The sequence below is a fragment of the Hemiscyllium ocellatum genome, chromosome 28 (assembly GCF_020745735.1).
Source record: "Hemiscyllium ocellatum isolate sHemOce1 chromosome 28, sHemOce1.pat.X.cur, whole genome shotgun sequence".
NCBI classification, from domain to species: domain Eukaryota; kingdom Metazoa; phylum Chordata; class Chondrichthyes; order Orectolobiformes; family Hemiscylliidae; genus Hemiscyllium; species Hemiscyllium ocellatum.
The window spans coordinates 43,756,856-43,783,561 of record NC_083428.1 but is presented as its reverse complement, the minus strand read 5'-3'; the positions used below and the strand labels follow the sequence as shown (position 1 = coordinate 43,783,561).

The following is a 26,706-nucleotide window of genomic DNA, read 5'->3' as shown; positions in this document are numbered from 1 at the left end:
CTTTATCCTGCAATAGGACTCGCAAATCCACACAACATGGCAAGATCAAGGGAGGGGCCATGAATCAGATTTGGGTAGTTTACATGGAGGGAAATAAGTGCGAGGTCTTGTATTTTGGAAAGTCAAATCAAAGTAGAAGTTTCATGGTGAATGGTAGGGCTTTAAAGAGTGTAGTGGAACAGAGGGACCTTGGAGTTCAGGTACACTTTTCTCTGAAAGTGGAGTCACAGTTAGACAGGGCAGTGAAAGTGGCTTTTGGCACACTGGCCTTCATCAGGCTGGGCATTGAGTAGAGAAGTTGGGAAGTAATGTTGCAGTTGTACAGGAGGTTGGTGAGGCCACACTTGGAATATGGTGTTCAGTTTTGGTCATCTTGCTACAGGAAGGATATTATTAAACTGGAAAGAGTGCAGAAGAAGTTTACAAGGAGGTTGCCAGGACTCAAGGGTTTGAGTTATAAGGAGAGGTTGGACAAGATAGGACGTTTTTCTTTAGAGTATTGGAGACTGATGTGAGATTTCATAGAAGAGTATAAGCTCGTTACAGACATGGATAGGGCGAATGCACTCAGTTTATCTCTCTCACGGTTTGGAAATCGAGGACTAAAGGGCATCAGGTTAAGGTTAGAGGGGAAAGAATAAAAGGGTACCTGATGTGCAATGGGTTTTTTCCACAGAGTGTGGTATGCACAGAAATTGTTGAAATGGGGACATTAACAACATTTAAAAGGCATTTGGACAAACACATGGATAGGAAATATTTAGAAGGATATGGGCCAAGTGCAGGGATATGGGGTTAGTGTGGATGGACATTTTGGTCGGCATGGACTAGTTTGGGCCAAAGGGCCTGTCTCTGTGCTGTAGGAGTCAAGATTAGAGAGGTGCTGGAAATGCAGAGCAGGTCGGGCAGCATCCGAGGAACAGGAAAATTGATGTTTTGGGCAGGAACCCTTCTTCAGGAAGGGGTAGGAGTCTATGACTTTGAGAAATTTGTGGATGCAAGTTAAGTTTATAAATGTTACAGAAGAAGAAAATGCTACTTAGGAATTCTGTTTGGAGAACTCACATCCCTCAATTTCATGTCATTATCTACTTCCAATAACATTTCCACCAAACTAGATGTGTAACAGAAGAAACAAAATGAAATAAAAGCTTAAACCAGAGATAAAGCAAAATCAATTGCTATGTTGGTTCAACACACATCAGACAAAGTATTGCTTCCGCTATTGAACACTTCTAAATCTACTGGTCATTTAAATCTAGGATCTTAATTCCATCACCTATTTGTCCAATTAATAGCGGGTTTGTTGAAGTCCCCATGATGAATATTCAATTTTTACTCAATTTCTTAGGTTGCCTGCATATTTCGTCATTCAACTCCATTCCATGGTTTATGAACTGCACATTATAGTGTGGCTGGTTCTTTATTATCTTTTAACTCTATTCATATGAATTCAATTTTTGTTTATTCCTCCTGTAATTGTGATTTTCAAGTACTGTTTCTCTACCTCCCCTTCCCTGTCACTTCTATGTATGTTTTATTCAATATTTAATTCCCAGGCATGGAGTCATAGAGGTGTACAGCATGGGAACAGATCCTTCAGTCAACCTGCCCATGCCGAACAGATATCCCAACCAATCTAGTCCCATCTGCCAGCACCCGGCCCATATCCCTCCAAACCCTTCCTATTCATATACCCATCCAAATGCCTTTTAAATGTTGCAATTGTACCAGCCTCCACCACTTCCTCTGGCAGCTCATTCCATACACATACCACCCACTGCGTGAAAAAGATGCCCCTTAGGTCTCTTTTATCTTTCCCCTCTCACCCTAAACCTATACTCTAGTTCTGGACTCCACCACCTCAGGGAAAAGACTTTGTCTATTTATCCTATCCATGCCTCTCATAACTTTGTAAACCTCTATAAGGTCATCCCTCAGCCTCCGATGCTCCAGAGAAAACAACCCCAGCCTGTTCAGCCTCTCCATGTAGCTCAATCCCTCCAACCCTGGCAACATCCCTGTAAATCTTTTCTGAACCCTTTCAGGTTTCACAACATCTTTCCGATAGGAAGGAGACCAGAATTGCACACAATATTCCAACAGTGGCCTAACCAATTTCCTGAACAGCTGCAACATGACCTCCCAACTTCTGTACTCAAAGGAAAGCATACCAGGCGCCTTCTTCACTATCCTATCTACCTGCGACTCCACTTTCAAGGAGCTATGAACTTGCACTCCAAGGTCTCTTTGTTCAGTAACACTCCCTAGGACCTTACATTTAAGTGTATAAGTCCTGCCAAGATTTGCTTTCCCAAAATGCAGCACCTCTCATTTATCTGAATTAAACTCCATCTGCCACTTCTCAGCCCATTGGCCCATCTGGTCAAGATCCTGTTGTAATCTGAGGTAACCCTCTTCACTGTCCACTACACCTCCAATATTGGTGTCATCTGCAAACTTACTAACTGTACCTCTTATGCTTGCATCCAAATCATTTATGTAAATGACGAAAAGTAGAGGATCCAGCACCGATCCTTGTGGCACTCCACTGGTCACAGGCCGTCAGTCTGAAAAACAACCCTCCACCACCACCCTCTGTCTTCTACCTTTGAGCCAGTTCTGTATCCAAATGGCTAGTTCTCCCTGTATTCCATGAGATCTAACCTTGCTAATCAGTCTCCCATGGGGAACCTTGTCGAATGCCTTACTGAAGTCCATATAGATCACAGCTACTGCTCTGCCCTCATCAATTCTCTTTGTTACTTCATCAAAAAGCTCAATCAAGTTTGAGAGACATGATTTCCCACGCACAAAGCCATATTGACTACCCCTAATCAGTCCTTGCCTTTCCAAATACATGTATATCCTGTCCCTCAGGATTCCCTCCAATAACTTACCCACCACCGAGGTCAGCCTCACCGGTCTATAATTCCCTGGCTTGTCCTTACCGCCCTTCTTAAACAGGGGCACCACGTTTGCCAACCTCCACAGCCATATTTCAGCAATCTCTACCATGCTTTATTCCTACCAATGCATAATTACAGCCAGTTCCCATTTGATTAGAGATTCTGTACTGCACAAATACTAACTCATTTAAGTACAACTTCCTTTTATTTCCATGAAAGTAGTGTTTTTTCTTACACAATCACTCTTTCATGAATATTCAGCTTTCTTTGTAAATCTTTTGTAAATTCCCCACCACCAAATCTTGAAGGGATCTAATGCCTCAAACATTGCAAACAAGCAAAGGCAAGAGGGATGTCACACTCGGGAGGAGAAATAAAAGATAAATATTACATTGAAATCTTTCAATTTTTTCTCCATCTTTTAAAAATATTCTTCTCACCCCCTCCAATTCCCCAAAAGAAATTCATAAGCTGAAGAAACAAGTCACAGATTTAGAAGTACTTTTTGATGCAACCACAAGATATTTAATCTATAATGACCTTTCTTGGGAAAATTCAGAAAGTTCATCTAAAAAGGGAGGCCAAGAGACAAATGCCATTTTTGCAAAGATAGTGAATATTGAAGCTGCAAAACGCAAGACTGTATTTGTTACATTTGCTGTTCCCAAGACTTTCTGGACCCTAATAACCTAGATGATTAAAAAATAAAAAAATACAAAACTGCTAAAAGTTGACAACGTCATTGAGTTTTGAGAAGATTTGTAGCTTAGGTTGAGGTTCTAGATTTAAGTTTGCTTACTGAGTTGAAAGGTTTGTTTTCAGACATTTTGTCACCATACTAAGTACCAACATCAATGAGCCTCAGGTGAAGCACTGGTGCTATGGTCCACTTTTTATTTGTGTGTTTAGGTTTCCTTGGGTTGCTGATGCCATTTCCTCTGGTGATGCCATTTCCTGTTTTCCCCCCCTTGGGGGTGGTAAATGGGATCCAAGTCAATATGATTGTTGATAGAGTTCCGGTTGGAATGCCATGCTTCTAGGAATTCTTGTGCGCGTCTCTGTTTGGCTTCTCTGAGATGTGTTGCCCCAGTCGAAGTGGTGTCTTTCCTCATCTGTACGTAAAGATACTAGTAGATCCCATTTACCACCCCATGAGAAAAAGAACAGGAAATGTCATCACCAACCCAAGGAAACCCAAACATAAATAAAAAGCGGGCCATACCACCAGTGCTTCACCGGAGGCTCATTGATGATGTTGCTTAAAAATGTGTTGCTGGAAAAGTGCAGGTCAGGCAGCATCAAAGGAGCAGGTAGCTTAGGCTGAGCTTCAAGATGTAAGTTTGCTCACTGAGCTAAAAGGTTTGTTTTCAGACATTTTGTCACCATACTAAGAACCAACTTCAATGAGCCTCAGGTGAAGCACTGGTGGTATGGTCCGCTTTTTATTTGTGTTTAGGTTGATGCTGCCTGACCTGCTGCGCTTTTCCAGCAACACATTTTTAAGCTCTGATCTCCAGCATGTGCAGTCCTCACTTTCCCCTCATTGATGATGTTACTTAGTATGCTGATGAAATGTCTGAAAACAGCTGCTGAATTGGACATACCATTTGAGGATAATTAGCAATTACATACCCTATTATTATGAACACCATCATCAGTCACATTCTCCACCACATCCCAGTCCTTATCAGGACCAAACAGGATCTTATCCGGATCAACAGAGTTGACCAGCTGTGGGCAAAGTAAATATGAACAATTATTATAGTCGCACTTATACAAGCATTATTGACCAGAGACTGCACTTCCAAATCTAATCAACACCTTTTGTGAAGCATTTCGAACTGCTTCCAAACATTGCACAATCAATAAGATATTTCAGCGTCCACCAGTCTCCTAGAACTATGCAAGAACACAATTGCTAACACTTCACTAACGGTGTCTTTCTCACAGCTCAAAAAATAGATGTCACGTGATCAGCTCCAACAGGGTGTATTGCTTAAGTTGGGGTCAAACGAAGAGATACTTCAAGACTGGAAAATAATTTGGAAAGTGAAGAATCAACCATCAAAATCAAAGTTGAAGCCAACATGGGAAAGAACAAAGACAAAATGTGTTTTTGATATAGTAGCAGGACTTTTTTTTTTAAAAAGAAACACTTCTCTTCTGTGCTTACTATGGAGAAAGACATGAAAACTTGGGAAGATTAGTGGGGATATCTTGGGGACCGTCCTTATCACAGTAGAGGTGGTGTTGGACATATTAGAATGCATGAAGGTTGATAAATCTCCTGGTCCTGACCAGATTTTTTCCAAGAATCCTGCGCTTGGCTGATATATTTGCATCATTGCAAGCCACAGGTGAGGTCCTGGAAGATTGGAGGGTAGCAAATGTTGTGCCTTCATTCAACAAGGGCTGCAAAAAATAAAAATGTGAACTACAAACCAGTAAGTCTAACATCAGTGGTAGGTATGTTACTTCAGAAGATTCTGAGATAACATATACATGCATTTGGAAGGACAGGGACCACATGGGCCAATGGGCTGACATGTGGCAGATGGAGTTTAATTCAGATAAATGCGAGGTACTGCATTTTGGGAATGCAAACCTTAGCAGGACTTATACACTTAATGGTAAGGTCCTAGGGAGTGTTGCTGAACAAAGAGACCTTGGACTGCAGGTTCATAGCTCCATGAAAGTGGAGTCACAGGCAGATAGGATAGTGAAGGCGACATTTGGTATGCTTTCCTTTATTGGTCAGAGTATTGAGTACAGAAGTTGGGAGGTCATGTTGCGGCTGTACAGACATTGGTTAGGCCACTGTTGGAATATTGTGTGCAATTCTGGTCTCCTTCCTATCGGAAAGATGTTGTGAAACTTGAAAGGGTTCAGAAAAGATTTACAAGGATGTTGCCAGGGTTGGAGGATCTGAGCTACAGAGAGAGGCTGAACAGGCTGGGGCTGTTTTCCCTGGAGCGTCAGAGGCTGAGGGGTGACTTCATAGAGGTTTACAAAGTTATGAGGGGCATGGATAGGATAAATAGACAAAGTCTTTTCCCTGGGGTCGAAGAGTCCAGAACTAGAAGGTATAGGTTTAGGGTGAGAGGGGAAAGATATAAAAGAGACCTAAGGGGCAACTTTTTCACACAGAGGGTGGTACGTATATGGAATGAGCTGCCAGAAGATGTGGTGGAGGCTGGTACAATTGCAACATTTACGAGGCATTTGGATGGGTATATGAATAGGAAGGGTTTGGAGGGATATGGGCCGGGTGCTGGCTGGTGGGACTAGGTTGGGTGGGAATATCTGTTCGGCATGGATGGGTTGGACTGAAGGGTCTGTTTCCATGCTGTACATCTCTATGACGTTATGACAGGGTTTGATTAGGAATAACAAGCATGGCTTTGTGTGTAGGAGATCATGCTTCACAAATTTGTTAGAGTTCTTTGAAGTGACCAGGAAGGTTGATGAGGACAGGGAAGTAGACGTAGTCGATATGGATTTTAATAAGTCCTTTGATAAGGGTCCACATGGTAGCCTGCTCTGAAAGGTTAGATCGCATGGAATTCAGGGGGACCTGACAAATTGGATACACAATTGGCTTGATGGTAGGAAGCAGAGAGTAATAGTGAAAGGATGCTTGTCGGACTGGAGGCCTGTGACTAGTGGGGTGCCTCGGCTTCAGTGTCATAGAGTCATAAAGATGTACAGCATGGAAACAGAACCTTCAGTCCAACCCGTTCATGCCGCCCAGATATCCCAACAGAATCTAGTCCCTGCTAGGCCCATCATTGGTTTGTTATCTATCTCAATGATTTGAATGAGAATGTGCAAGGCTTGATTAGTAAGTTTGCAGATGACAAAAATAGTTGGCATCCTGGACAGTGAGGAAGGTTATTAGTGTGCCCAGAAATGGAAAATGGCATTTAATATAGATAAGTGAGAGGTCTTCCATTTTGGAAAGTCAAATCAAAGTCGGAGTTTCATGGTAAATGGTAGGGCCTTAAGGAGTGTCGTGGAACAGAGGAACCTTGGAAATCAAGTGCACGGTTCACTGAAAGTGGAGTCACAGTTTGACAGGGCAGTAAAGAAGGCTTTTTATCAGTCAAAGCATTGAGTATTGAAGTTGGGAAGTTATGTTGCAGTTGTGCAGGATATTGGTGAGGCCACACTTTGAATGGTGTTCAGTTTTGATCACCTTGCATGCAGCCTACCATGTAGAACCTTACCAAAGGCCTTACTGAAATCCATACCGACTATGTCTACAACCCCACCCTCATAAACCTTCCTTGTCACTTCAAAGAACTCTAACAAATTAGTTCGATGTTATTAAAATGGAAAGAGTGCAGAAGAAATTTATAAGAATGTTGCCAGGACTCAACGGTCTGAGTTGTCGGGAGAGGTTGGACAAGTTAGAACTTTTTTCTTTGGAGCATAGGAAACTATGAGAGGGATCTTATAGATGCGTATAAGATCATGAGAGGCATGGGTAAGGTGAATGTATTCAGTCTTTTTCCCCAGGGTTAGGGAATAGAGCACTAGAGGGCATCAGTTTAAGGTTAGAGGAGAAAGGATTAAAGGGAACCTGAGCGGCAACATATTTTTTAACATAGAAGGTGGTACGCATATGGAATGAGCTGTCAGAGAAGTGGTTGAGGCAGGTACATTAACAACATTAAAAAGGCTTTTGGACAAATACATGGATAGGAAAGGTTTAGAAGGACATAAGACAAGTGCAGAGAATTGGGGTTAGTGTGGATGGACATTTTAGTCAGCATGGACCAGTTTGGGCCGAAGGGCCTGTCTCTGCTGTCTGACTCTAAATATCCCAAGGAACCTCACTCAGACGGTAATGTTGATTCCTATGGAAATCCCTGATTTATTTAAAGTCGGTCCACTTTTACAAAATCACAATTTTCAGGAACACAGCTCACTGTAAGCAATTCCAAAATTTTGTTTTATGAGGATTAGAGATTCTTACCTTAACATTATCCATCAGCCAAACCAATGCACCAAGAATCAGTGGCCAAGTGTGTGGAGCTCCTACTGTATACATTGAACTTTTTGACAACGGAAAAGGATACCTTAAATCAACAAAGAAACAAATTCACTCCTTTGACACTATCATACTCAATCATGTAACATTGTCCTGTCAAATTCACATTAACTCAAGTAAACATGTGAAACATCAAATATTGAATTGCCTCACTGTTTGATGGTCGTGAATTGTCTCCAGTAATCATTGTGTCATTTTGCTGTGTAGGTACACTTATTACTGTTAGGATCGTTTCAAAACCCTAGCCTGTTGGCTGTGAGGGACTGGCGATATATTTGCGAGTGAGGATGATGTATGATCTGGGAGCAATCTTGCAAGTTGCAATGCTCCCAGGGTACCCTAATTGGCCTTTTGTTTCCACCCGATGCTACATTTTTAACATGCCTTTTACCAGCCAGCTCCCCCACAAATATCGTTCCTGGCTTTGAGTCACGATCTAGCCAACCTGGCTAAGTCCTCACCCCAAGAATTGTTCCCAAAATACCTCCTGAATTGCTCCTACACCACCACTCCAGTCATCTTCTATAAGGTGGATGCGTTAGCCTTGTTTCCACTTCAGTTATGAAACATAAGAGACAACTTGATTGAAACATAATGATCTCAACAGGTTGGAGTTTATAACTAAGGATCGCTATTCCAAAACAAAGCTGTCCCCTTAAAACCGAGATTAGGTGAGTTTTTTTCTCAGTTGTGAACCTCTGGAACAGTCTTCCTGAAAAAGCATGTTTTGAATATTTTAAAGGCAGATTCTTGGCCTGTGAGAGGATGAAAGTTTATACGGATAGGTGGGAACATGGTGGGAAGGTGACTATCAGAAGCAATTACCTTAATAAATACCTACTCCTTGTTCAAATATCCCCCTACTTTTGTATTCATTAGCAAATGGATACAAGATATCCCAATATTCCTACTTGCAAGGAATATTTAATCACCTTCCTAGCTTTAATCTGCCTGAAGGACTTGATGCCACCTTGCACGTGTCACAGGTTCTTCTTGTTTTGCAAGTCTTTTTTTAAATTTGTCTTGATAAGCACACCTTCATTTTTTTTTGTTTCTCATATCTCTATTTTCCTCTTGGTTGAGGGATCAATAACCAGGACATATTACAGTTTACAGGTGATGAGAGGAAAGCAATTCCTCACCCAGAGGGTGGTGCCTGTAGGGGTGGAAGACAGGAATCCTCAACATGGTATTTGGATGTGCACTTGTGACACCAAGGCATAGAAGGCTGTGGGCCAAATGCTGGAAAATGGGATTAGAATAGTTAAGTGGTTGTTTTTGACTGACGCAGACTCATATTGCAGAATCTCCACTGTTGGTCTTCATACAAGTTCTTCCTTTTAAATTCACATTGTCTGTTTCATTTTGTATTAAACGAGTACAGCACTTTCCTTTTAGCAGAATAAGGACATTTTCTGAACTCCTCCCACTGGTAATCTACAGTTTTATCCCCCATTAATAGTACTAGTTCCTATTTATCCACAGTTAAATTTAAAATCTTGGCTCCTGCTTTGCCCTTTTCTTTCATATCTGAATTCAATCATGTGCTTGTTAGTTAAGTGCTTCCTTATTGTTAGATAAAGACTAATTGAATTTTGGATACTATTGGGGAGGATGGCCTCTCAAAGGAAAGCAGCAACGAGGTCTGTGGCAACACAAAGAGCTCTATTGTACAGCAGATAAGATCAAAGTGTAAGTGAGCAGTAGTGATTGGGGAACTCTATAGTTAGGGACAAAGAGGTTTCTGTGGCCACAAGCAAGACTCCATTATGGTGTTTTGCATGGAGCAGCATAGTGGCTCAGTGGTTAGCACTACTGCCTCTCAATGCCAGGGACCCAGGTTCGATTCCAGCCTCCGATGACTTATCACTGTGGAGTTTGCATATTCTCCCTGTGTCTGCATGAGTTTCCTCTGGGTGCTCTGGTTTCTGCCACAGTCCAAAGGTGTGCAGGTTAGATGGACGTGGGAAATGCATAGTTATAGAGACAAGGTAAGGGAGGGTTGATCTGGATGGGATGCTCTTGTGAGGATCAGTGTGGACCTTAATGGGCTGAATGGCCTGTTTCCACACTATAGTGATTCTATCATTCCCCGGTGCCATGGTCAAGGATGTCTGAGCAGGCACAAGATATTCTGAGTGGGTGAGCAGTCCTCGGCTGTGGTCCATATTGCTTGTAATGATGTAAGCAGAGAGACAAGGCTCCGCAAAGAGTTCAGGGAATTATGTAGGAAGTTGAAAATTAGGATTTCTATGATTGTAAGATTACTTTCTGTGCCATGTTCAATGAGGCAAGAAGCAGGAAGATTGTCCAGTTAAATACATGGCTTAAAAAGCTAATGTAGGAAGGAGGGCTTCAGGTATGTGGATCATTGGGATGTATTCTGGGGTAGGCGGGACCTGTACAAGGAGGTCAGGTTGCAACTAAACTGGAGGGTCAACAATATCCTGGCAAGGAGGTTTGCTAGTACAGTGTGCTTTTAACTCGTGTAGCAGGGGATGTAGGAGCCAGAGAAGTAGGTCAGCAAGTAAAATGACTAAGGAGTCAGAGACTAAGGCTAGTAAGGCTAGGAAGAAGAACATACAAGTTGAGATTACAGAATGCCAATCCTATTGTGATCAGAGGTGTAGTTGTTTTAATTAGAGTGTATCATCGATAAGGCAGATGAACGTAGCGCTTGGATTAAAACATATAACAATGATATTGTAGCTATTATAGATGCTTCATTGAGAGAGGGACAAGACTGGCATTTTTGGGATGTAAATGTTTCAGGTGAGATAGACAGGGATGTAAAAAAGATGAGGGCATTGCCTTGCTGATAAGAGAATATTACAGCTGGACTGAGGGAGGTCACATTCCAATGAGCTGAGGAGTGGCAGATAGGGCTTAATTTAGATAAATGGGAGGTGCTGCATTTTGGAAAGGCAAATCAGGGCAGGACTTATACACTTAATGGTAAGGTCTTGGGAAGTATTGTGAACAAAGACCTTGGATACAGGTTCATAGTTCCTTGAGAGTGGAGTCGCAGGTAGATAGGATAGTGAAGGCGATGTTTGATATGCCTTCCTTTATTGGACAGAACATTGAGTATAGGGTTGGGGAGGTCATGTCGCAGCTGTACACGACATTGGTTTGGCCACTTCTGGAATACTATGCATAATTCTAGTCTCCCTCCTATTGGAAGCATGTTGTGAAACTTGAAAAGGTTCAAAAAAGATATACAAGGATGTTGCCAGGGTTGGAGGGTTTGAGCTATAGGGAGAGGCTGAATAGGCTGGGGCTCATTTCCCTGCAGTATCGAATGCTGAGGAGTGATCGTATAGAGAATTATAAAATCACGAGGGGCATGGATAGAGTAAACAGACAAGGTTTTTACGCTAGGGTGGGGGAGTCCAGAATTAGAGGGAATAGGTTTAGGGTGAGAGGGGAAACATTTAAAAGGGACCTATAGGGCATCTTTCTCACACAAAGGGTGGTGCACGTGTGGACTGAGCTGCCAGAGGAAGTGGAAGAGGCTGGTATAATTGCAGCTGGATGGATATATGAATTGAAGAGGTTAGGGGGATATGGGCCAACTGCTGGCAAATGGAACTAGATTAATTTAGGATATCTGGTCAGCATGGGAGAGTTGGACCAGAGATGTTGTACATCTCTATGACATTTGACGGCTCATTCAGCGAAGCCATATGGGTAGACTTCAGAAGTAAGAAGGGTACAATCGCTTTGGGATTGTACTGCAGGCTTCCCAATAACCACTAGGAGAGAAGGGAATAGTTTTGTGAATAGACTACATGGAAAACAAAATCGGTTGTGATGGTAGGTAATTTTAACTTCCCCCTATATTGATTAGGACTTCCTTTAAACCCAGAGGCTTGCATGGGGGAGATTTGTTTGGTGTGTCCAGGATGATTTTTTGAAATTCCTGAATTAGTAAACAATCCAACCAGGGAAACGAGCCTGGCCTGGTGAAGGAGCATTTTGGGATCAGTGACCATGAATCTGGAAATTTTACATTAGTTATAAATGAGGTCTTTGGGTGAAAGTATCAAATTAGGGGAAAGCTAACTACCACAATATTATGCAGGAATTGTGCAATGCAGACTGGGGGTGTCTGTTTGAGAGTAAATCAGCACCTGGCATGTGGGAATCTTTTAAAGGCCAATAGGTTAGAGTTCAGGAGTTCCTTTGGAAATAAAGGATGAGGGTATCTAGATTCGGGAACTTGGATGACAAGGAAACTTGAGAGCTTATTCAAAAAAAGTAAAAGGAGGCATGTGTAATATTTAGGAAACTAGAGACAGTCAGAGCCCTCGAAGAATATAAAAGATAGCAACTTTAACAAGGAGGGCTTAAAGGGGCATGAAATGTCTTTGGCAAACAGAAGGAAAATCTAAAGGTGTGTTAAATACGTAGCTAAAAAGGGTAAGTCCACTCAAGGACAAAGGATAGAACTTATACATGGTGCTGGAAGAAGGGGTGAGGTCCTTAACAAATACTTTGCATCGGTAGACATGTGGATGGTGAGTCTCAGGAGGGCTAAGTTGATATTCTATGGCATGTCAATATAGAACAGGAGGTAGTGTTGAGTGTTTTGAAAAGCATTAAGATAGACAAATCTCAATGACCTGATGGGGTCTATCACAGAATGCTGAGAAAGGCAGTTGATGAAATTGCTGGGGCCTTGTATGAAGTCTTTGAATCCTCTTCAGTCACAGAATAGGTCCCAGAGGACAGAGTAGCCATCATCGTTCCTTCATTTAAGAAGGGCAACATAATCTGGGAAATTACAGCCTGATAAGCCTCATGTCAGTGATTGGAAAATTATTGGGAAAAATTCTTAGGGATGGGATTCACTTACATTTCAAAAAAAGACAAATGTAGTGAAAGGCAGCATGGCTTTCTGTGGGGGAAGGTTGAGTCTCACAAATGATAGTTTTTTTGAGAAAGTGACAAGGATGATTGATGGTCGGGTGGTAAATGTTGTCTATATGGACTTTGCTAGGCTTTTGACAAGGTCCCTCATGGCAGGCTGATACAAATGGCAAAGTCACACAGGATCTGTGATTGGTAAGGTGGATACAGAACTGGTTTTAGACGTAGGAGACAGACTAGCAGTGTAAGGCTGTTTTTCCTGATTGGAGATCTGTGACCAGTGGTGTTCCACAGGGGTCAGTGCTGGCACCCCAGTTATTTGTGATATATGCAAATGATTTGGAGGAGAATGTTGGTGACTTGATTAGTTAGTTTCTGAATGAAACCACTACTGGGAGAGCTGCAGATTGTGAGCAGGATTGCCAGAGGATATGGCAGGAAATGGATGGACTTGAGCAGAGAAATGGCAGTGGAGTTTAATCAGGACAAATGAGAAGTGATGCATTTTGGAAGATCTAATGCAGGAGGGAAATGTATAATAAATGGCAGAACCCTTGGTTGCATTAACATAGAGAGATCTAGGTCCACAGTTCCCTGAAAATGGCAACAAGAGTGAATATGGTGGTCAAAGCAGAATATGGCATGCTTGCCTTCATCAGTTGGAGCAAAGAGTATAAAAATTAGCAAATCATGTTGCAGCTGCATAACATTTTAGTTCGGCTACATTTGGGATATTGCACACAGGTCTGGTCACTACACTGTAGGAAAGATTGAGGCTTTGGAGAGTGTACAGAAACAGTTTACTAGGATGTTGCCTAATTTGGAGGGTCCTAGCGATGAGGAGAGATTGGGTTCACTTGAATGTCAAAGGATGAGAGGTTTACAAAATTGAGGGGCAAGTTTGGAATGGATAGTCAGTCTTTTTCCCCAGGGTCAATTACATGGAGATCATTGGTTTAAGGTAAAAGGTGTAAGTTTAAAGGAGATGTGAGAAGCAGGTTTTTTTTGAAAGTGGTAAGTGCCTGGAATGCATTGCCAGAGGTGGTGGTGGATACAATAGTTGTGTTTAAGAGGCACCTTGACAGATATATGAATAGGCAGAGAATAGAAGGATACAGACAGCTCAGAGGCAAAAGGCTTTTAGTTTAGAAAGGTTTACATTGGTGCAGTCTTGGTGGGCTGAAAGGCGTGTTTGTGTTTGTACTGTTCTTTGTTCTAATAGATGGTTTTGTTCTCTAATTGGTACGAAATGTATGATTTCAGAACATAAGAAATTTATGTCTTTAAGATACTAATTTTCAGTGTGGAAACAGCTAATGTCTCCTATTATAACATCATGGCAAAATATTTCTGTAACCCACTACTTTATCACTGCTGATGGCCTATAAAATCTAGCATCCTTTTCGGTTCTTCTCTTAGCAGTCTACATTCAGTTCAATCTTATTAACATCCCCCTGAAAGATGCAATCTTGGTCAATATTGCTACTCCGTCCTTCTTGCCCTTTTGAAGCCTGTCTCAATTTTCTCAAAAAAATCTTAGCATTCAGCATTAGTCCAAACCATGGTCTCAAAAAGCCTATATTTTTCTGTCAATTCTGAAGGATACCTTTAAAATGCAAAATTTTTGCTCCTAAATATTTCAGGCCTGTGACCTTTAATTAGAATATAAACCTAAAATGTTAATTGCTTTCCTTTTCACAAATGCTGTGTGACCTGCGAGTAGTTCCAGCATTCACTATTTTTATTTTAGATTTCCAACATCTATAGTACTTTGCTTTTCTATTGCTATGGTTTCATTTTTCTTGAAATAAAAGTTAGCATGAACAATTTTTGGAGAAGCTTTTTTCACTGCTCCTTATTGCATGAACTCTGGTCAGAAAGCTAATGAACAGTACTCTGCCCAGGTGGTTAAGGTTAATAAGTAAGTGATGTGAAAGACATGCATTTTGTCAGGAACTTTACAGAACTGTTTACTGGGTCATGGATTTACCCAACACTTTCATCGAGAATACATATTTCATCATTCCCAATTTGTAGTGACACCTCATACTGAAATTGAAATATTGCTTGTTATTTAATCACACAGCAACCAATTTGTGTGCATCAAGATTCTACAAAACCAAATTACACAAACTGCCATTTTGAAAGATTTTGTAACCCTGAAGCCAGTGGCTTTTTATTTCTGGAAATAAAACGTTGCAATGACATGGGTCAGTCAAAATGATTCAAAATTTCATTTGAAGGATGATATTGCTGGCATTCAAGGTAGCACTACTGTATAGTCAAACTGGACCACATGTTCATGGTCTCAGTGGGGTCTTCTCACTCTGAAGATATTGCAGCCAATCTGACATATGTATTGTAGATCTGAAAACAGTTTCAGTCTCACCCAAGAGATTTGAAGATCCTAGGAATCTCTTCCTCAAACTTTGAATCCGGCATCTGGTAAGATTGATCAATCAAGTTATATAAAAAGGCAAAGATCTTCAGAAATTCCTTGGAACTGGGCGATTGCAGACTCTTAGTTGATACAGGTTGTGGATAACCATATTCCCCGAGGAACTTGAACAAATATAGTAAAATAGATTATCTTTTAAATCACACATTTGATTTAAATTTTAAGTACAATAATAAGAATTCTATGAACTAGATACTACCTATTGAATATATATATATATTGGATTGGAGAATACAATATCCTTGAATACATATGGAATTGGAGAGAATGGACAACAGAAATTTGACATGCACGAATGGCCACATCCTTGCAAAATAATAAAAAAAATTCTAGTCTTTACTTGGTCCTTCATCACAGCAATGGACAATTGCAAGAGATTACACACCAACCCATTTTCTACCATTTTGCAGAGAGCATTCAAAAAGCTGTATCAGTACAATAGCAGTAGTTACTCACCTGAAAAATTACACAAGGATGGATTTTATATTGATCATTTCAACATTGAGAGAATCATTGGGAGCTTTCAAGAAAGTGGTTCCCTTTTGAAACGTAACATAATTGCAATGACTGCTGTTTTTCAAGATGTTATTGTATTACAATATTTGGAGGTAAATCAGAAATCTAACATGAATTTACATCAATGGAAGCAAATTTTCTTTTTAAAAATACAGCATCTTGTATAAACAACTGAAATTTCAATATAAAAATTGAAGGGGTGAAAAAAATACAGTTTTATCATGGAGAATACTTTGAAATTTGTACTATCTCATTGTCTGACATCAAAAAGGGAAAGGTCATCTTGTTCAACAAGGATGCAGTAGCTTTGATATCTTCCAGTTTTCTGCAGTTGATTTAGGAATTAGTCTGCCCTTCAAAAAAGTGAATTTGCACCAATTTTAAACAGTCTGCAAGATTGAGTAGAGCTCAATGTTAATGAGTCAGATATCATGGATGTGTGTGGAACATCTGGTGATTTTAAGCAATTCGCTCCTTCATCTCAGGCGAATAAATATTCCTTCCATTGTGGCAAGAACAATTTTATTAATGTGGTCATAGCTGAAAGTTTTTCAATAGATTGCAGAGGAGATAATTTATAATATGCTTAGTGGGCTTGAAGTGTAGATGCTGGATGGCTATTTTACCTTTGGGGGAGAGTCTCGGATCAGTGGACAGAATCTCAGGGTCACCCACGTAAGAAAGGATGATAAATTTATTGAGGGTAGGGAATCTGTGGCACATTCTAACACATAGGGCTATCAAGACTGTGTTGTTAAGTACATTCAAGGCTGAAACAGGTTTTTAATCAGCAAGGTATAACGCCTCGTTCAATCTGTCTCCAAGTTTTAAATCAGGCCGGTCTTGTTCCGAAAACAATATATAAAATGCCACACTGACTAAGTACAAATTGTGTATTTTGAACAAAATAGAACGAAACTGCAAACAAACAAACATCTTGGATGAAATTATTCACCCATAGATTTATATGCATTGTGACAGAAAGTGTGTGTGTGAGAGTGTGAGTAAGAGTTAGAAAATGTGAGCGCCAAGAGTGAGAGAGAGAAAGAGTGGAGAGAGAGCGTGAGAGCACGTGAGCGAGAGAGAGAGAATCAATGTAAATGTAATAAGTAGTACAGTTACTAATTAAGGTGGAGAAGTCATAATTTATCAAGGCAATGCTGTCAAAACAGGATAGTAAGAAAGATTTTACAGATACAAAAGTGTGGTGGGGTCACCTGTATCACGACATGAACTGAAGATCACAATTGAGGCCATCTTCATGGGTATGGTATGGAATTTGGCTATCAGTCTCTGCTCAGCAATTCTGTCTTATTGTGTACCTCAACGTCCACGTTGGAGGACACCTGCTCAAAGATTGGAGGCTGAATGCCCTTGACCACTAAAATGTTCCCTGACTGGGAGGGAAGACACCTGTCTGGCATGGTGTCCATTCAGCCATCTCCGTAGCGTCTGCGTGGTCTCACCAATATACCATACCTTGGGGCATCCTTGCTGCAGCATATTAGATAGACAATATTGGCCGGGTCACATGAGCATCTGCCATGTATGTAGTGAGTGGTGTTCCCATGTGTGATGGCATATCCATGTCGATGATCTGACATGTCTTGCAGAGGTTGCCATGGCAGGGTTGTGTGGTGTTGTGGTTGATGTTGTCCTGAAGGCTGGATAGTTTACTGCGAACAATGGTCTGTTCAAGGTTAGGCAGTTGTTTTGAAGGCAAGAAGTGGAGGCATAGGGAAGACCATGGCAAGGCGCTGATCATCATCGATAATGTGTTGAAGGCCATGAAGGACATGGCATAGTTTCTCTGCTTTGGGGAAGTACTGGACAACAAAGAGTGCTCTGTGTCTGCCTTCTGAGGTTGATGAGGTTTTTCACTGTGGCACAGCAGAGAATCCCTACAGTTTGGACCAAATGGCCTGCTTCCATCAAGTACAAACCGACCCTCCAAAGACCATCCCATTCCTAATCCAATTCCCACAGTTGTCCAGTACTTTCCCAGACTGAAGAAACTGTGCCATGTTCTTCATGGCCTTCAACACATCGATGACGATCAGCATCTCACCAAGGTCTTCTGTACGTCTCCACTTCTTGCCTTCAAAACAACCAAACTAATTAAGGTAGAGGGGTCATAACAATTTATCAAGGTGATGCTGTCAAAACAGGACAGTTAGGAAGATTTTTTACAGATACAGAACAGTGTGATGGTGTTACATGTAGTCTGACATGAACCCAAGATCAAGGTTGACGTCATCTTCATGGGTATGAAACTTGGCCATCAGTCTCTTCTCAGCTATTCTGCATTGTGTATCTCAAAGTCAGTGTTGGAATTCACTTACCTGATGATTAGAGACTGAATGCCCTTGACCATTGAAGTGTTCCCATTGTTTGCAGCAAACTACCCAGCCTTCAGGACAACATCAACCACAACATCACTCAACCCTGCCAAGGCAATCTCTGTAAGACAGGTCAGATCATCGACACTGGTACCTACCATCATACATTGGAACACTACCCACCATGCACATGGCAGATACTCATGTGACATGGCCAATGTTCTCTTTCATATACTGAAGGCAAAGATGCCCCCACGCATGGTATATTGGCTACGAAGATGGATGAATAGACACCAAATAACAATCACCGAGACAGGAGTGTTTCCTCCCAGTCTGGGAGCACTTCAATGGTCAAGGGCATTCAGCCTCTGATCATCAGGTAAGTGAACTCCAACACTGACTTTGAGATACACAACACAGAATCACTGAGAAGAGATTGATAGCCAAGTTTCATACTGATGAAGATGACCTCAACTTTGATCTTGGGTTCATGTCAGACTACATGTGACACCACCACACTTCTGTATCTGTAAAACTTTCCTAACTGTCCTGTTTTGACAGCATCACCTTGATAAATTGTTATGACCTCTTTACCTTAACTAGTTTGGCCAGCTTTGTATTACTTAGCCATAGAGATGTATAGCATGGAAACAGACCCTTCGGTCCAACTCATTCATGCCGACCAGATATCCCAACCTAATCTAATCCCATTTGCCAGGACTTGGCCCATATCCCTCTAAGCCTTTCCTATTCATATACCCATGCAGATGTCTTTTATATGCTGTAATTGTACTAGCCTCCACCACTTTCTCTGGCAGCTCAATCCATACATGCACCACTCGCTGTGTGAAAAAGTTGTCCCGTACGTCCCTTTTATATCTTTCCCCTCTCACCCCAAACCTATGCCCTCTAGTTCTAGGCTCCCCCACCTCAGGGAAAAGACTTTGTTCTATTTATCTAATCATGCCCCTCATGATTTTATAAACCTCTATAAGGTCACCCCTCAGCCTCCAATGCTTCAGGAAAAACAGCCTCAGCCTATTCAACCTCTCCCGAAAGCTCAAATCTTCCAACCCTGGCAACAATCTTGTAAATCTTTTCTGAACTCTTTCATTACACTCTCTCATGCAAACATGTGCACTCACATTATATATGTCAGAACACATATAATTCTATGGGGCAACTCATTTCATCCAAGATGTTTGCTTATTTGCAGATATATTCTATTTTGTTCAAAAAACAGTTTGTAGTCATAGTCAGTGTAAAAAGTGAGGTCTGCAGATGCTGGAGATCAGAGCTGAAAATGTGTTGCTGGTTAAAGCACAGCAGGTCAGGCAGCATCCAAGGAACAGGAAATTCGACGTTTCGGGCATAAGCCCTTCATAGTCAGTGTGGCATTTTATAAATTCCTGCTTTCAAAACAAGACCAGCCTGATTTAAAATTGAAGAGAAGATGCTGAACGAGACCTCACACCTACAATTCAGTGTCTGACCTAAGATGTCACCTTTTGTATCTCTGCCTGATTGAAGTTTGGAAAGTTAGACAGATACTGACAAAACCCTGAATTATCTTGGAGTAGTGACTTGAAACAGATTCTGATTTTGCACCTTAATCAATCAAAACTTGAATCCCCTTTCTAACAGAGTTCTCTATCAAGCATTTTAGATTTGTTCACTTAGACATATTGTATGATCCTTGATCTCTCTGCCTACAAACTCTGTCGGTGCACCCTCTCTCACCGCACATGACAAAGGAAAATTGTTCCAAAAACTTGTGATTTCAAATAAACCTGTCTATAACGTGGTGTCCTGTGATTTTTTGACTTTGCCCATTCCAATTGACCGTTTGAAATTATTCCAACTAAAATACCTCGCAAAGCTGTCGAATGCACTGTTGGACAAAAGCTTTATCATGGAGGGGTCGTGGATCTTTTATCTTCTCTGTGCCTCCGCATGTTCCATATATATTTGTAGAAAATGTTCCAATGCTACTGTTCCTATAATTTAAAAACAACATTTAGGACATATATTTCAAAGCAAATTGCTCAAAGTCAAATAGGAGAGGAAAAAAAAAGGAGAGCTCATACAGTGAACAGTTCAACAATGACCAAGACACACAGGACTGTTCTGATCAGATAAACTCAGTGGCATGATGCAATGAACCATGAACACTTATAATTTATATCAGTAACTTAGATGCAGGACCAAGTAAAATAATAAGATAGAATTTACTCTGCAATTTGAGAGGAAGAAAGTAACAGGAGATGTAACAGTATTACAGTTGAATAAAGGCAACTACTGAGAGGTGAGAGAGGAGCTGACCAGAATTGACTGGGAAAGGAGTCTAGCAAGAAAGACAGTGGAACAGCAACAGCAGGAGTTTCTGGAAGCAATTTGAGGGACACAACAAAAATTCATCCCGAGGGAAAAGAATTATACTAAAGGGAGGATGAGGCAACTATGGCTGACCAGGGAAGTCGGGGATAGCATAGAAGCAAAAGAGAAAGCATTTGATGTGAAAAGGGTAGTGGGAAGGCTGCAAAGACCAACAGAGGACAAAAAAGAAAGAAACAAGAAGAGAGAAGATTAAATATGAGGGTAAGCTAGCCAGTAATATTAGGAAAGTTTGCAAGAGTTTCTTTAGATATATAAAAGGCAAAGGAGAGGCAAAAGTGGACATTGGGCCACTGGAGAATGATGCTGGAGAAGTAGTTAAAAGGGAACAAAGAAATGACTGAAGAACTGAATAAGTACTTTGTGTCAATCTTGTTATGAAGTTAAAGGCATGTACCTTTAAGAGAGACAGAATTCTGTTCTGAACTGAGAGATTACAAGTACCTGTATATATGACTAGGTAGCAGCCCTGGAAAGTTGAAAATATGCAACATTTGCCAGTGAAATGGATACCTGAGTTTTGGTTGCTGTTTTGACAACAATTCAAATTTAATCAGTTTAAATTATGCACCAGGATACTAAACCCAATCAAGTTTGAATTTATTGTTTTGCCAACATCGAACCAATAAGATGATCTGAAGTTTGGGGGTATAAGAATATGGACATTTTTGAAAATTGCCGTAGAGCCAGAGAGCTAATTGCTAATATAATATCCTGCTCTCACAGAAATTAGAAAACACCCTATATCGAAGGTATCAACATACTCACAGTAAAAAAAAAGATGATGACCCGGGGAGGTCAGCAGCCGGAAGAGAGAAGACATAGAAGACAGAGACTGTGGTTTTGAAATTAAGTTGGTGCAATTTTAATAAGCGTCTTATTGAAACAGCATATTGTTAAAGAGTTGGAGGCAAATAGTAAGTAGTTAAAAGAAGTGGAGGGGGCTTAGGTTTGTGAATAATTTTTGTTTAATGTTCATTTTTAGAGTTAGAAAATAAATTGTTTTTTTAATTAAATAGTGGAATTTATGAATTCTGTATATCATTAACAGATTATGAGGTGAGGTGAGCTTTTGTGTATGTTTGGTTTAATTAACAGAGGGGTTCCACCTCCATGTCATAACAGCTTTCACGACAGAAGACATGAGTAACATCATAATTTTGATGGTGCCTTGTATCAAATACTGAAGTTGCTCCAGAGCTTTCATGAACAAGATACAACAGTCATAAATAGAATATGTAAAAACTAGTTGTGAGGAAATAAGTGCAGGATTAAACTGAAAAATTAAAATAAATTGAATGAGTAAATCATTTTATTTGGTGAATATAGTCTCTACATTATTCAAAGATAGGGGCAGAATTCCACTGTTGCACCAAACCACTCATTACGTACAATATGCTACAACTTGTTCGACATCCATTTTCTGTAACAACCATTTTCTCTCATAGAACAATGAAAAAAATTCAGACATTTTCCATGGAACACCCTTCCCATCTCTAACCACCTCCACATACACTGATCACTAGTCCCTTTACTCTCCATACAATCTCCAGCTTCAAGCTCTGGAGTATTTGTCTCTAAACATCATTATGCTGTCCCCAATTCAAATCTTTGTTAAAATCTATTTCTTTAATCAAATGTTTACACGCTTATTATAACATTAAAATTTTTAGCTTTAGTTTTGATTCAGCCACATTTAGACTACTGCATACAGTTCTGGTTGCCACATTACCAAAAGGATGTGGATGCTTTGGAGAGGGTGCAGAGGAGGTTCACCAGGATGTTGCCTTATATGGAGAGCGCTAACTATGAAAAGAGGTTGAGTAGATAAGGATTATTTTCATTAAGACGAAAGAGGTTGAGGGAGGACCTGATTGATGTCTACAAAATTATGAGAGGTATAGACAGGGTTGGTAGCAAGAAGCTTTTTGCCCAGAGTGGAGGACTAGGGGTCACAAGTTCAAAGTGAGAGGGGAAAAGTTTAGGGGAGATATGTGCGGAAAGTTCGTTATGCAGAGGGTGGTGGGTGTCTGGAATGGGTTGCCAACACACGTGGGCACAATAACGTCATTTAAGATGTATCTATACAGATACATGAATGGGCAGGGAGCAGAGGGATACAGATCCTTGGAAAATAGGCAACAGGTTTAGATAGAAGATCTGGATCAACACAGGCTTAGAGGGCCGAAGGGCCTGTTCCTTTGCTGTAATTTTCTTTGTTCTTAGCTCTGGTACTATCACTGATTTGAGCAGTTCAAGAAGGCATCTCACCACCATTTGCTCAAAGTCAAGTAGGGATCAGCCAGCTAGTGATGCCCACCTCTCTCAAATGAACTGAATTTTAAAATAATACATTTTACAATTCCACCTCTAAGGTTTGCACGTTTTGTTAATTCACATTAATACTGGAGAAGTTGAAATCCCCTGTTATTACCCTATAATCTTTTCTCTGAAATTTGACTGCATATCTTCCCTTCTATTTTTCCCTGACTCTGTTTGTGGTTTTGAATAACAATGCGACTGACCCCTTTCTGGTTTTAATTTCCACGTGGCCTCAATCGACACTCAAGTTATCATCCCTCCTTACTTTAGTAAGGAATATTGACTGCGGAGTCAAAATTGTGACACCATCATGTTTCTTACATCCTGCCACAACTCACCTGAAGATTCCGTACTGCAGAACATGGAGCTGCCAACAGCATCCCCTCCAATTTGGAGACCCATGAATAACGACGACTTCTGGAAATCAATGCCACAATGAGCATGCTGACATTGATTGTCTTGCATGGAGTATTGGAATGGCTGCTTAGAAGGAATGTTGACTGCCAGTCCTGCTTCTCTCTCAACCATGTCGCCATGAATACAATGATGTCATATCCCCAGTGACTGACAGTCAAGATTTCCTACATTAAAAATAATGCCATCCGACACTGCCAAATTCCTTTGTACCTTCAGATATCAAGTTTTGAGTTCTGGTGGGGCTCTCTCCTATCCCTATTTAGGCAAGTGAAGAGTAATTCATCACACAACTGACTTGCGCTTTGTAGATGGTGACAGGCATTGGGGAGACAAGTGGTGAGTTAATTGCTGCAGATTTCCAAGCCTCTGATCTGCTTTTGTAGCCAGAATATTTATAAGGCTGGTCCATTTCCATTGGAGTTGAATCGTAAACTCTGGAAAGTTGATAATGCATTTTCATCAACTATAATGGTATTGAACTTAACTGTGAAATTTCCTCTTGTTGGAGATGGTCAGTGCTTGATATTTGTGGTCTGAATGTTACTTGCCACTGATCAGCCTGGATGTTATTCAGAGCTCATGGCACATGAACACTGTAAGAGACCATATTTTTGTCTTTTTTTTGGACTGTGGACTGAAAATGAGGAAAAAGCCTCTGCTTTACAAAGGAGAGAATGTTTACAGTTGTTTTCAGCTAGAAAAAACAGCTAGCTGATGTGTAGGAAAGTTGCACAGTTATGGATTCAGAAGCGCTCAGTATAGCAACAAGCTCTGGTCAAGTTGCAGTTTAACATAAACCGAGGGAAATGAATCAGAGAAGCAAGTAAAACCATCCGAAGTTAGCTGTATCAATGTTTTGTTTCTCCCCTTTCTCTGTAAAGCTGCTGACTTTGCAAAGTAACAAAAGACCCCAGGCCTAACCAAGCAAATCAGTGAAATACAGGCTGATCATGGCTATGCAGAAAACTTAAAATGTCAAGGAACTACGTAATGTTGGACCAACCCATCTAGATTTGTAATTTTGAACCTATAATACAGAACTCTTCTCATAATCTGTTTTCCCTCTATTCACAATGTATTTTCTTTTGTGTGCCTGTATGTGGGGGAATTTTGAAAGGGTTAAAGTATTAAATGCATAAATCAAAAATCCTGTTGATTTACTATTCTTATTCAACTTAGAAGTGCAATTTTGCCTAAAAATTTCTGTTGAAGGTGCCAGGTGTGGATTAAGTAGCATTCAGTCAGAGACAAATTGGGATCTGTGGCAGTCTCATTGAATCGGTGTGTCTCAACTTCGGGGGGTTGTGGAGTTTGTTTTCAGTGTACTACCCCTATGAGCCATGACAACACGGATTGTTTAAATATCTGAAGAGTCACAAATAGTGAACACTCATTAGTGAACACCCCTATGTTGTGAACTTATGATAGGGGAAAGGCCAGGAATCAAGTGGCCCTTGTGGACCCAAACTGAGCATCCTTTGCAAATGCCATTGGTTAGTACTGTAAGCGAACCCTGCCACCATAGAGTCATACGCAGATGTACAACATAGAAACAAAACCTTCGGTCCAACCCCTCACGTCACTTTTAAATCTTTCCCCTTAAACTTATGCAGTCTAGTCTTAGACTCCCCTACCCTGTGGAAAGGACCGTGGCTATTCACCCTATCCATGCCTCTCATGATTTTACTAACCTCTATAAAGGTCAATATCCTTGTAAATATTTTCTGAACCTTTCAAATTTCACAACATCAGTTATAGGAAAGATATTATTAAGCCAGAGAGGGTTCAGATGAGATTTACTGGAATGTTGCTGGTCTGGAAGGTGCAGCCAACGTACAACAAATGATTACACTTCCAGAAGGAGTAGATACCATTCCAATCCTGCACTGAAAACTGCTCAGAGTTGCAGAATAAGAATGGAGGGGTGAGGGGGCGCTGATAGTGACGGCTCCATGTCAAACAGAGCTAATTAGAATGAATTGATTCAGAAGATTCCGATGAAAACATTACAGAGAGATCTTGTGGGGTTACTCAATGAAATGCTTATTCTCTGTAGTGGAGGGGAACGATTGATGGTTTATTTCATATTTTACTACATTAAACTTCATCTGTCACTTCAACTGTCCATTCTATCAATCTATTTCTCTACACAATTCTGCTCTGCCTTCCTTATAGGTTAGTGTTTCCAAGTTTCGTAAATTAACTTTTGAAATTGTCATCAATGCCAAGGTTTAGGTCATTATTGAATATCAGGACCAGAAATGCCTAATTGAGATTAGAATGTTGATTACCGGAAGTATGATTGATGTTTGTGACTGCATGGGTTTAGGATTCTTTACTTAACTCCAAAGATATATAAAGGTACATGTGCAAATCAGTATGGAGTCAGTTATTAATCGAACATTGCTAGACTCCCAATAATAGCCAAGTAGACGTTGAGTAGCACATGTTAAGGTTGCATATTGTGACTTAACAAAGTTGAAAAGCTGAGTTTATGACTGCAGCAAGTTTTAAATGTGCAAACTTGTCTCTAATGACAGGATAACCTTTGCATAGAGTTTGCAACTGACAAAAGCTTACGGAAATCCTGATTTCAATATGATGTTTGTATTGACATTGAGTACAAAATAACTCAATCTATTTGCACTTCATTCTGAAATTAAACAAGAGCAGAAATTTTATTTGTATATCTTTCTCTTACGTTAGTACTTCGCACCGAGACATGTTTAGCAGGTGCAGCTTGATAGCACTGATGATGACATCTTCCATCATATAGGAGCAGAATTAGGCCCTTCAGTTAATCAGGTCTGCTCTGCCATTCGTTCGATCATGACTGGGTCATTATAACTAATTATTGTAGCAATTCCAGCTTCAGAAACATGGTTAAGGAAGGGGTAGGACTGACAGCTAAATGTTCTGGCATATCGATGATTTAGAAAGGATAGAAGGGGAGGGGGCATTGTATTTTGATTAGGGAGAACATCATAGTACTGAGAGAGGACATTCTTCGGAGTTCACCCACTGAGTCTAAATGTGTAGAACAGAGAAATTTTTAAAAAATCACTTTGATTAGGGAGTGGGGGAGGCACTTTGGGAGCAGTGACCAGCATTCCATTCATTTCAAATTAGCTATGGTAAAGGATAGGTCTGGTACACAGGTTAAAGCTCTAAATTGGGACAAAGCGAATTTTGAAGGTCTTAGACAGGAACTTTCAAAAGTTGATTGGGGGCAAGATGCTTGTAGGCAAAGGGACATCTGGGAAGTGGGAGGCTTTTCAAAAGTGAGTAGATGAGGTTTCAGGGCTAGCATGTTCATATTAGAGTGTGGGTAAGACTGACAGGAGCGGGAAACAAGGGTCTGGTCAAGAAAAAGGACATGTATAGGCAGCTGGGATCAAGTGAATTCCTTGAGTATAGTGGATGTCA

The 26,706-nt window shown here is 40.7% G+C and overlaps 1 protein-coding gene across 3 annotated transcripts in view; it reads right to left on the bottom strand.

The window, feature by feature from the left end:
* Positions 1 to 26,706, bottom strand: part of ndc80 (NDC80 kinetochore complex component) — a 65,711-nt gene that overhangs the window by 28,916 nt on the left and 10,089 nt on the right. For all 3 annotated transcript variants that reach the window (XM_060846305.1, XM_060846306.1, XM_060846304.1), the window contains exons 4-7: positions 20,018 to 20,144; positions 15,224 to 15,396; positions 7,888 to 7,990; positions 4,542 to 4,640 (exon numbers count right to left, since the gene is read on the bottom strand). In XM_060846305.1, the coding sequence (XP_060702288.1) occupies positions 4,542 to 4,640; positions 7,888 to 7,990; positions 15,224 to 15,396; positions 20,018 to 20,144 (502 nt within the window). The remainder of the gene's footprint in view (positions 1 to 4,541; positions 4,641 to 7,887; positions 7,991 to 15,223; positions 15,397 to 20,017; positions 20,145 to 26,706) is intronic.